General features: G+C 40.8%; 1 protein-coding gene across 1 annotated transcript; it reads right to left on the minus strand.

Annotated features, from left to right (window-relative positions):
* Nucleotides 1-11,708: 11,708 nt before the first annotated feature.
* LOC126576555 (protein twisted gastrulation-like) lies at nt 11,709-12,602 on the minus strand. The gene has a single exon (XM_050237864.1). The coding sequence runs from the start codon at nt 12,600-12,602 to the stop codon at nt 11,709-11,711; it is 894 nt and encodes a 297-aa protein (XP_050093821.1).
* Nucleotides 12,603-12,812: the final 210 nt, after the last annotated feature.

The raw sequence follows: 12,812 nt of genomic DNA on the forward strand, positions 1-12,812 counted from the left end.
CGGATTCTACCATCGCGTCATCGAGAGGAAAAATCGTGAAAGATGGATCTGGGAAAACACAGTCGCGGACCGTAAAGTCATAAACTGTTTGGCGGCACGAACATCTGCATGTTAGATTCCAGCATTACAGCTCAATCCACCAACTGGCTCTGTTCTATTGACACGATGTCGACCGAACGGACACCTACAATTGCACCAGCTCAACAGCTATTGTCCGATCTCTCCACTCTGTAGAAGGATCCCCAATTACCTGTACTGCATCATATCCTGGATGGTTACTTCGACTGCAGCTTTCGAACTCAATGCTGGCAACACTCTGGAGTGTGATGTTTCATGGGGATCTCTGCGAGCGCGAATGCTGAAGGGAAACTTGAATTCTTTTGAAAGGTTCGGGCAGAGTGCTGCACCGAAGCAGAGGGATCGTGGATGTGGCGCTGTCCTAATGCAACTAACAATCACTTGTCACAAAACTAAAATAGTGCCGAACAGCGGACTGCAATCCGTCCACCGAACAATCGATTACGGCCGATAATTTGGTGATTCGGTTTCACGACACACGCGGCACATGAAAGTCACATACATTAAATAAATAATACTTTTTAAATTTTAATTAAATTTAAATTTTTTTAAATTTAAAAGAATTTTGAACTGCTAAAATCGGAAATGAGTTGATCGGAGTCGGTGTTGATTCAGCTGAATGACCTTCACCAATCGTTCGCACTACTGTTCCTGCGGAAATGCTTATATTGCTTCCACCGCTTTACTTGCATTCCACGAAACATATCGGCTGCTTGAGTCTTCGACATCGATCGTTACACAACACTGCACTTAGCTGGATAATAAGCAGTACGCAGACTTCACTTGTCCCTCTTAACACGCCAACTGACGACATAAGACTAACGTTGAGAACGGTAAGAGACCGTCTTTTGTATGCACATCTGTGGACCTTTACCAGCGTACATGTGGTTTTACCCGGGAGGCGGGGACACTGTGTGCCATTCCAGCGAAACGTCCGTAGATATGAAACCGAAGACGGGAATAACCGAGATATGGTGAAACATGTGCGCCCTTTTACATAATAAAAAGGGGCCTGTATGCTCCCGCATGGAAGACATGTTTATATGGTGGGTAAAAACTCACGCAGGTCTTACGAAAACAGATGTTTTTAAAAGGCACGAAGGAGGGTAGGCAGATAAACCAAACGAACAAAAAAGGTAGTTCCAGCAATAGCAAGAAGGCCGTCATGAATTTGTCGAAATTTTAAACATATTTTTTACATATGACATTTGAAAAACCCACGATTCGAGCATGACACAGATTATCTAAAAACATTAAAATGGGTAACCATTAACCTAACCTAAACTATGGTTTTCATCATCACGAATGTTATTGTACACATCACAATTGCTGAAGGGAGATTATAAATATCAGGCACACAATATGAGCACATCATTTAATTTAACCAGTAGCCGAAAGAATTTTAAATCTATAAGTTTCAGAGAGCAATTTTCATTAACGATATATGATGAATATTGGATTTCATTACAGGCATGTAAAATTTGAAAAGAATATCAAAAGTCGTAAATTTTTAAAAAAAATTTCAGGGATCTGCTCTTGGTGGAAACCTTATTTCTTGCCCGAATTAATAAGTTTTGCGTCATACTTACAATGCATACAAATATTTTTCTTTCAAATCAGTGTCGCAGAAATTCGATGGTTAACAAAATGACGCGAGATTTTTACCAATTTCGCTTTCTTGTATAAAGCTTTTATCTTCCACACTTTTTTACCAACATGACATCATAAAAACAACGGTCGTTTTATCCTAATTCGTTCCCTTTTACTCTCATCTCCTACATAGATTTTAGGTACCTATTATTGGTATTTTAAATGAGTGCTTTAAACAATTCTATCTTTATAACATCTCCATACGCATGTACATTTCCTACCTACTCTAGGATATTCCTAACCATTTCAACCATCGCCTAACATTCTTTGAACAGCATCTTGACATTCCATTATTCTTACAAAACCGTCTCAGCAGCATTAATCGATATCAATGTCACCACCATTAATCTGTGCTTCGAAAACCTCGACAGCGACTCTTAAACACGCACACAAACACGCCTGTTTACATGCTTCTATTTAATATGTAGATCGCAGAATGCATGATGTGATCACCTTCAGATGTTTCCTATCAAGATTTTTATGAAGTTCTCGAATAGCTTGTAGATGCCTCTGATGTATTTGTTGAGGTGTTCAACCAATTCAGGTGTTTCAGAAACGTTCCATTGAATATGCAACATGCGATGCTCTAGGCGATGCTCCGGTTGTTTTCAGTTAAGTGATGTCGAAGATATGGATTCAATCGTTTTCGAACCGGAACATTGAAACTGTATGCTCCGAGAACAAATAAGATAATTCTACCATTGTTGATACTTTCACGGCGGACTTGTGTTGATTGCATTTGCTGGCATGATTATTTTGTGCGATTATCCCACACGTTCTGTATCTTCTAATGGATGAGTCAAATCCATGTTCGTTTCTTCCCGTATGAGCGTTGGTATTGTTTTTCATTTGAGTTTCGTAGATCCAACCGTCTTTGCAGTGTGCTGATTCTAGGCTGTTTTCGATACCGTAACTCAGACATGCTGTACAGAACGAAATTTATGTCAAACGATGCGAACTGTGTATATGTGAATCACTGCTGTTTTTAATATCATCACCATGGTGCAGCACTGATGAAATGATGTAATTATGCACGATATCGTACGATAGGTTTAACGACGATGGCGACGACTTTATGCTTGTGATCCGAGTTGTATAATTCTGTGGGAGTGTTGAACATTTCATCCTGGTTTTCGTGTAGCAAAATTGTGGCGGCTCGTTGAAGCGATCAATGCTGAGATTTGGTCTGAGGAAAATGTTACCTATACTATACTATTCTTTACCTATGATATGATGCTCATTGTATATTTGTTCAACACTATCCTAATCACCTAATAATTTATTCTTTGCTAACTGTATAAAATTATTGAGTGCCTACCAATGCCTTTCACTCTATTTTCAAAACTATCTAATTAATCTAATAATTTAAACTTTGTTTAGCCAGTGGATACAATTTCCAAGCTAACCGATGCGTTTTGATCGCATTATTACTCGCTAAAATCCCCTGCAGCGTAAAAACTGTAGCCTAGCACTATTTCCTAAAATTTCCCATTGAACTTCCGTTTAATGTTTGTCGTCCCGTAAATTTCCGTCGTATGCAGTTGTTTTTTGCCTCCGATCCTCCCTCCATCCATGAGCGGGTCCAATGAAGATTAATTAAAAATATCACTTGTAAATGTGTTTCGCAGGATGACACAGGAACGTCGGTTCCTCCTCCGTCGGGACCGATAACCGTCGTACTTTTGATGGTGGAATGAAAAATGATAATCTGCGAAAATGATAATAAACATGTACATAAGAATAATTATTTTAAAAAACACAAGTAATCATATTAATTCAGGATTATTGCACTTGCAATACGTACCTTGAATCATAGCCGAGAGATGTTCTGTTATATTGCCAAATTTTGATGCTTGGGGATACGTAGCTGCAGCGTGTTCCTGCTATTTGTTGCGTGCAGTAAGCTAATCATTCAACAACCTTGCAAAAGCGAAATGTTTCACATCTCTGATGCAGAGACATGAGTTTGATTTTTTTTTTGCATGGCTTTGCAGGCATTCTCTGTGAATGCTTTTCTTATGATTAAAACTATTTTTGAAATATAGAGGATGTCACTCATGCCGCTATATACGATTGTTACAGAAACCATCAACCAGCATTAACTTCAATAATACTCTTATCGATTCCGAACACTAAGTGTTGCGAACAGCTAGAACGTTAGAACTGGACCTGATGTCCATAACGTAGGCGAATCGAGGCGGATCAAGCTAAAACTAACGAGATAAGGCCCGGAGGCTTCAAGCGAGGAAGGGAGAGAGAAGCGGGCCCTTTTCACTTGGGCCATCGAAGAGAGCAGGAACCATCAAAGGAAGAAAATACAGGATTTTGATCCGCTTTTCGCGTGGATCCAAAAAACCATATTTACTGATTTTCACTCGCGGCTATCGCCGCGAACAATTGCCGGCAGACTACAAAATGGAGTGGGTGCGCCATGCTTGCGGGAAACCTTTGTGTGTGTTCGAAATTGTCACCCCTGCTGAATTTCTTCGAGCAGCTCGATTCGGTGGCAACCCCATTTTTAACCACTTCACAACAACAAGCGGTAAGACTTGTAGCCGGTTTGATATATATTAAAAACATTAAACCATATTTTCTTGCAGTAAACCGATTATTCTTCATTGCTAAATAAAATGAAAAAAATGAATGAAGGAATAGAAAATATTACAAAAAATCAATATTCAATTGATGAGCGTGTCGCACAAATAGAAAAACAAATGAAAGAAGGAGCATAGAATAGATGGAGGAAGTAATGGCCGAAACTGTTACTACTCTTACCATAATTGGGGCAAAGATAGATGATTATTTGAAGCACAAAGATACTAGCGAAATATTTGATTTCACCGCTGTTAATTCAGGCGAAGAGCTTGAAGATTTAGAATCAAAATTAAATCACTATCTGTACAATGAAAAAATGGTAAGCACTTTATGCAGGCAAATTTGTAATCATCAACAACCTTCGACATAAAATCTTTGTCGTTTTAGATTTAATGGCTAAAATTAAATGTGGCTGGAACAGCAGAAAAAAGATAGAAAAAGCCATAGGCCAATGCTCTCGGACTGGCAGAACAAGGGCTTTGAGTGAGGAAAACAAAATAGCATTCGTTAGATTGATTAAAATCAAGGAGTTATTATTTGAAAAACAGTCATGCCGATTCTTCGGAAATGTGAGAGAGTGCTGACACCCGGGCAGTCAAGTTGAAAGAGTTAAAGAGAGCGCGAAAGAATCTGATAAATTAAGGGCTAAGGGATAAATTAGATGAAGTGGCGAATAAGGGCGAATAAGGGAATGACTCAAGATCAGTTGTAAATTTCATTTTTAATAAGTTGATTGATAGTTGTATTTTAAAAAGAGTGGCTGCGGACAAAGAAATGGAAGGGGGAGGAGGTGGAGAGGTAGGTGGCTATGGCTGCCATTTATATGTTACTCACAACTGTACCGACTGTCTGTAGTCAATTGTTTGATTTCAGTCGACCTAAGCAAAAGAGGCAGTAGGAAGCAAGGCTAAATTTCAATTTTGCTTTAAGATCAGATTGCGCATTGTGTGGCATTCCCGTTAATGTAGTCATCAGTTATGTGAAATTGGAAATTCTCAGTCTTACGCTTCTAAAGATGTGTTTGTGTTGCACTATGATCGTTCAGCTCGTTTAGTTGTTGGATATACCTTTTAAGCAAACCAATAGAAATCAAATTAACATGCCGAATCCAACGATCACGCTCGAGGGCCATCGCGGGGTGTTCCATCGCGAAAGGACGCGTGCTTCGCTTTCATACTGCTAACAACTCAACAAAGAGTTCGCCGCTAGCAGTGAAAATAGGCCATCATCCTGGTGAATGCCTGCTCCATGCAGCGGCAGTGAAGTGCCAGTGTCTTTATTTAGTTAAAAGTGCGGCAAGACGGTAAATTTGCCCGCTCAGCTACCCAGTGAGCAAGCCATGAGATCCATGAACGTTGGGGCCTCACCGGAGGCTCAGCCTTTTGATCGGTGCGCGAAGACGGAAGATGGGAAGAAACCGGAAGGGCTGTCTGGAAAACTGTCCGAGCTATGGTTGGTTATGAAGGGATCCGACAGCATCCTGGGGCTTTGGTCCGGGATAAGAAGAGTGGAGTTTAGCTGGGGGTCTACAAGTTGGCGATCCAGCTAAACCAGGATCTGCGAGCCTTGGAAAGGCAGCAACAGAAGGAAGTAAAGTGCCAAACCGTGCTCGCTTCAAAAACCGCCAGCGTAGGCTGCCAAACTGAGAGCGCTCCGTCGGCTGCGGTACGTTCATCGTTTGCGCCAGTAGTGCAAAACGACAGGAACGCTACAGAATCAGCTCCAGCTAGCGAGAAGAGGCAGAGGAGGTCGGCAGGGGGGAGGCTCCCAACAAACGGGAGCGCAAGGAGGAGGAGTGTCCTTCCTTACCCGCAGACCGGATGCCTCCGAAAGTTGTTGAGCCGAGCCCGCAGAGGCGCAGCACACACAGAAAAAGAATGAAATTTTCTGCTAACGTCTATGCCTAATTCTAATGATATACTAACTTATCTATAAATTTAAAGTCCTTTGACTTGCTAATAGTTCATTTAGAAGACGGTTATCGCTAGCCTCGCACATGATAGAGAAGTTCTTATTTGATTTTTTCTACAAATTCAAGCAATTTTGGAATTTTCACCTCTCTGTGTAGAGCACTTATGCTGTGCCACGTTTCGATGTGCATGGTACATGGACAGTTTCAAGCAAAATGAGGTTAAAACACGCGAGACGTTCCACGAACGCTCGCATCGCAAAAACCGCGAACCTTCGGCACTTGTTCCTTCCAAAATGCTGGACAAGCAGCAAAACGGCCAGTAAATGAAAAGAAAGGTTAAGAAGGGCCAGATGATAATTAAACGTTGTGATATTAACGTTAAGAAGTATTTGAATAAAATTGTAATATTCGATTTCTTTTATTTTTTTTATTGACAGTAGATGAGAGCCTAGCAGAGCGTATGTGCGACAGTAAGGAGCCACTCGAGGACGTTTTTAGAACGTAAAATTGATTGGCCGACCTTCAGATTGATAAATTAAAGCCTTTGTGACCGTGGTCACTTAGTGTCACTTGCAACACGTGCGTTAAATTCAGTACAAAGCTACGGAGTCGTGAAGTGACTCAAGCAGTTCCGTTTTTTATCCTCTTGGGGCCCTGGGCACACTAGGATAACGGGGCACACTCAATTTTTTTTTCAAACCATTTATGTAGGCGAATCTGTTGGAACTTCGACATTCATACTAACCACATTCAATCCACTCTTACAGATGTACTCGTTGATTTCATATTTCATATTTATTACATATGTAATTTATATATATAGATTTTTGCCCCCCCTGGGGTTAATATGGGCTGAGATAGAAGGAATTCGTCTAGGGTATTGCTTCGTGCTCTGTTCATTCAGGTGGCCGCCACACTGTTGCAACAGCATTAATTTTATAACAGACAGATGCATTTTTTCCTGTTGTTTCTTTCCCTTGGATCCCTGTTTGGGACTCAGCACAGTTCTATCTTTGTTTCGGTGCCTATCTTCATTTTTTTTTATTATAGAGCTTTAAAACGTATAAGCTCTTTTACCTCTTTCTTTGTACGTCAATTGGTGGTGGTTTGGATGTAAATTTGTGGAATCTTGTTTTGTGTCGTTGTCAAATTCCAGCAGAATTTGATTTGTATGGGGCATCATAATGTTCAGGGGTGGGCATCATAATGTTCTTCTACTGATATCAGGCAACTCTCTGAATTTGGATTGCTTATTTTGGTGATTGCTGTGTATATTGCAGGATTTAATTGAATATTTCATTGTTTTGGACTATTTTTCCTTCTGTGTATATTTTCTGAAAGGTTTGATATTTTCCTACTAGCAGTTTTTTGTTGCTGAGATTATTTCGGATTCTGGTTGTTCTGTCATGCTCCAATTTATTTTTATTTTGTATTGGAGAGAATTTATCGTAATTGCTTTGGCTTTTTGAGTTGTCTAGCTTCTGCTGTCACAACCTATCTCCATTGTTTTGTTTATCCAGGGATGGTTTGTGTTGTTGATTTGCTAACGTTGATGGTTTATTTAGAATTTCACCAAACAGATCTCCACGGTACCCCTTATATAGTTAGTTAACCGATGGTTATTTTGTTATCTGCTATTTTCTTCCATATGTTTAGAAATGCTAAATGTGGTTTTTATGTTAAAATATTCGTCAAAGAGTCAACAAGAATCATTGAATTCTTTAAAAACTGATGTATGTCGTGGACAAGTTGAAATGCTGAATGATGTTAGAACGATGGGTGATGGGAACGTACACTACCCTCTGGATATTGTTCTCGGTTTTATTGAAGAATAAGATTATTACTTGCGACTTCTCCGGAACGAACTCCTAGGTGCGTTGCTTTTTTTTTGTTCCTAGTCTGATCCGGACCAGGTGCAGAATTGTTGCTCGAGAAGGTGAGGTGAAAGATGCGTCCAGTTCGTGGACACCTGATCGCTCTTGGGAAACTTGTTTACACGGAGCGAATGGGGGGCAGACTTTGCGCAAAAAGTTCATTCCAATCGAAGGAAAAATGTTCGCTATCGTTCGTTTGAACGTCAAAGCACATTCGCTGCCGCTTCAAAGAGAATATGCAAAGTCGTAGTAGATGAAAAAATCTTTCCAGAGCCTTGTCAAATGCATTTTATACTGGTCATATAAATCAGTAGAGCAAGTGATACGGAAAAGCAAAAACACCTCCATTTGGCATTTAAGCCTCCTTGCACTCCTTGTCCCACCAAGGGGTGTGAGGTTTGGAGCAAGCCCTTCTCTGGTCGACCGCTCTTGAGGGCTTGATACAAAAGATGATCGCATTGTATTCCTCCAGCAGAGGACGGTTCTCGGAAACAAAAGATATCTAGGAGGAAAAAGACACATTAAATCTGTCCCAATCAATATGCCTGGTCAGGTCACAATTTAATGGCTGATCTATGACCGTCCGAACATTTGATAAAATTTTTATTTAGATTGGGAAATGATTACTGCCAAAAGGGCGCGGCAAGAACCTCCACCTACTACGATGTGAAAGCGATGCGGAGCAGAGGTATAATAAGATAAGTGAAATGATAAGTTGAAATGCTGAATGATGATGGAACGATGAATAATACCAAGTAGTAAGCAAGCCATCATTTCATCTGACGTTTTTAACGGGAACGTGTGTAAAGGCTACTTATCTCCTGTTTCCATGGCCGTTAAACCAGATCCCCTTAGAATGTATATGTTGTCCTTGATCCCTCTTCGGTAGAATAACAGCTACGTTTATGTTTGTTCGGAACCAACACAGGTCGGATCCCTTCAACAACTGGGTGTTTAGTGATATTTCATCAACTGTTTCTGCTACATCGCATATGAGGCTGACTCCCAGGTTATTTCTAGGGATTTAAAATATCATTCAGCGGAATTCTTATGCATTCTCACGCTGCGACTGGAAAATTAGATTGTTGTAATGTCAGGCACATTAAGAATTCTTTACTCTTGCCACTATAAATAGTTTCCTACAATGAGACAATTTTCTATAGCCGCAACCACAATTTCAAGTATCTTCCAAACCGTTTTATTAATTCAACTTCTGATATTGGGACGTTTTTAAGTGAAAAAAAATGAATAAAACCGTCCGGTTAATCGGAATTATTTTGATTTTCGGCTATTTTTTCCACCATGTTCGATTTAGGTACCGATAACTTTCTATAGCCGCACCCAATAAAATGATCAATACGTGTGTTTTTTTACAAGTCTATGTATTTATTAAGATGTTTAATAGTCAGTAGGTTTTCCTGACCGCTCAATAACTTGGAAAATTCTGTTTCGCATGCTGTTAACTAAGTTTTTTAAAATGTTTGTGGCCATATGTTCCCAAGCTTCCAAAATGGATGCCTTAAGCTTAGATTTGGTGCCTTGGCCATTTTTGCTCGAACTATATTGTTGGTTTTTTGCAAAACCATGCGAATAGCTTCCCTGTTCACTTGAAGATCCAGTTGAGATTTGATTTTCGATTGCGATATTGTGGAATTTGACGCCAATTGAACAATGTTCCGCTTAGTTCTTAGCGTCATTTTGGATTTTCTCGGAGAACGTTGGGCAATTGCGTACCGTTGAGGGTCCTTTAAGTAATTATGGACCACTTTATCGGATCTCTTTATTCTTCGAGTAATTTCTCGAATAGCAACATCTTCCTGCCTTTATGCCTGTATCATTCCCCTTTCTATTTCACTAAGAACACTTCCTTTTGACATAATTAAATAATTCAATTGTTAAACTCGTCGTGAAAACTACCCTTGGGAGTAAAATTCTATGTGCGGCTATAGAAAGTTGACAGTCGCGAAATTTACATATACTATTTTTGACAAATTGTACAAACACACACACTATCAAAAGTAAGCAATATTACTTGTTTCTTTTTAACAAAAGTGCAGAAATGGTGGGTGCGGCTATAGAAACATGACTTGTAGAATAACTAGGAGTCACAGGGTTCCAAATCACGAGATTATGGGGAATTTTCCTCCGAGAAACGCCCATATTGCGTATCCCAACGGATTTTTAATCAGAACTGCTTGGAGACCATTTATATATTTGCTGAAATTTTCTGATGTGTGAAGTTTGCACGAATAAAAAATATTTGTATACATGATATCAGTACTCATTCTAACACCGGGTTTCATGAAAACTGATGATATTTTCAAAACATTGGTGGCAGCTGCTCCAAACATCATTATTCCCGCGGAGTGCTCGGAAGTGAACTTATATTTTAAGTTCTCTGGAACATCCTTAGTCTTTAGGGGCGATATAAACCTACTCATCATCAGAAAACACGACAACCGTTATATTCATCTTCTAAACTTACAACAAATGCATTGATTGCTCATATCGAAGATGTTTTATCCTTCCACCTATTAAATGGCGCTGAACCCTAGCTCTAGAGCTGGCTTTTTAGGTCTTCTTTGACCAACCGCTGCATCTAGGATCATGAGAAAGCTTGCAATTTTGTATGGATCGCTTTAAATTTCGCTTAACTTGGGCTTTCACCGATCTCATCACTTTTTCATTGCTGTTCGTTTTTGTGCTGAATATTTGTTTGAATGGAATTTGAAGTGAGATTAATATCTTTTAGACGCACGCATATACCCTTGGTTTTACAAATCGTCTTCGAATGGACGATGGTAATTCATGCATTTTCACCTAAAATCTTCTTACAGCATCTTTCCAGAATTTTGTTTTTATTTTGCCAGCTGGACTCTACGCTTTTTTCCTGGTAACCACAACTTTCGCAAAGGTTTAGCCGCCTTGGTTGCTGGCTAACCTGATCTGCTACTGCGGACGAGGAACTTGCTGACTCCTGATCCTCAGTAGAACTAGCTGACTCTTCATCCCACAGTCGAACTTACTGGCTTCTCATCCTTTGCATATTGATCTGGCCCAAAAATTTCTGGCATTGGACAGACCCCAACAAAAACACAACCATTTTACATAGCACATCCTTTGTCTCTATGATGCTTTGCTTTTCAAAAACGTCTACATCTGTGGTGGGGAAGTTAAGTAAATTATTTTTTTTGCAATATATTTTTAAGCTTTTTGTGGGTTTTTTTACACTTTTTCCCGCATGCCAAAATTCCAGACAATTCAAACAAGACAATCACAACTGGCAACGCCATACTTAGGTTCTAGATAATCAGGGAAACGCATTTGTGATTATAATTCACAAAGCATGTTAAAGATTACTAATAATTCAGTCAACGATTACTACTACTCCTACAAAATGTTTTTGAGATCTAATCCTGTATCTGGTCCTGTTTTCATTCCATTCATCGACCTTCTTCAGCTGGCTGTGATGGAAATTGACCTTTTTTTCGGTTAGACAGAAATACACCTCTTTTTTACATTTACTCTTACAACTAGCGTTACAGGGTCGTGTACCCTACACGCTACGCAGTCAGGGCACTATTCGCATGTTGTTCGACTTAAACGGGCGAGTTGTCCATCGGACCAATGCTTTCACCGTAGTCCAGCTCGTCCTCGTTGAAGAAATCCTCTGCGCTGTCATGTTGCTTGCTTTCCGGACACTCACGGCAGCGCGATTCATTGATGCCATAATTGATGCAGTAGTGACCGACACACTCGCAGCAGCCATCGTGAAACCACCTGTAGCTGCTGGCCCCCATCGTTCGGCAGCTTTCCTTGCACTTGTTCCACGACATGCACTGTGCCTGGTAAGCGACGGTACAGTTCACCGTGATCTTGTTCGGATCCGCATACTTCGCCTTCAGCTCCATGTCGTTGGAATGGACGAGGAATTTGGTATCGCCTTTCGGACCGTAAAGCGCCGCATCGATGTCGATCGGGAAGGAGATCACCTTCCAGCGGCCCTGTGCATCCTGCTCGGACGTGATCACGTCGTACAAATTCGGGAAACCCTCCAGGTCCTCGATGTGCGATTGTTTTGACAGCTCGTTCGATGTTTCGCTCGGTTTGGGGCACATCTCCAGGCAGCTGCAGCACTCGGTGTACAGGTAGCTCAGACACTCGGCACACTCTTTGCAGCACGTGCAGCTTTTCATGTCGCACTTGCAGCTCTGCGTCAGCATGCACTTCGAGACGATGCTCGCGCAAACCATCTCGTTGCAGCCGTTCACTAACTGTACTGTGAGACCAAGGAGCAGGTTCAGCACGAGAATCGAAATCAGTTGAAGTGACACCATTTTACGCGGTGTGTGGCGCTGTTCTCTGTACACCATGGTTGGTTGATAGTTAATTGCTTCGTATAACCGTTTGTTATCGATGGTGTTTAATCCTCGAACTTCTGCTTGTGACTGATCCTCTGGTCTTGAATCCGTGTCTTCACTATACGTCAGCATTATTTCATAACCGTAGCCGGCCACCGTATTACCTTCGTAGTTTGTACCCGCGTGTTTTACCTCTCGTTTCTGTGGTGCTGCATCCGAGCTCCAAAGTTTGCTCTACCTAGTCCATTCCACAACCCTGTATGTGTACCCTAGGCCAGATTAATTCGTTCCCAATACGAACAGAAACAGAGATGCATGCTGATGGTGGTTCGAAGGGCAACG

This window comes from Anopheles aquasalis, chromosome 3 (assembly GCF_943734665.1).
Source record: "Anopheles aquasalis chromosome 3, idAnoAquaMG_Q_19, whole genome shotgun sequence".
Taxonomy (NCBI): domain Eukaryota; kingdom Metazoa; phylum Arthropoda; class Insecta; order Diptera; family Culicidae; genus Anopheles; species Anopheles aquasalis.

Bases quoted from the DNA above. Each gene is read 5' to 3' on its own strand.
- LOC126576555 (XM_050237864.1), bottom strand. From the start codon at position 12,602: ATGCTGACGTATAGTGAAGACACGGATTCAAGACCAGAGGATCAGTCA.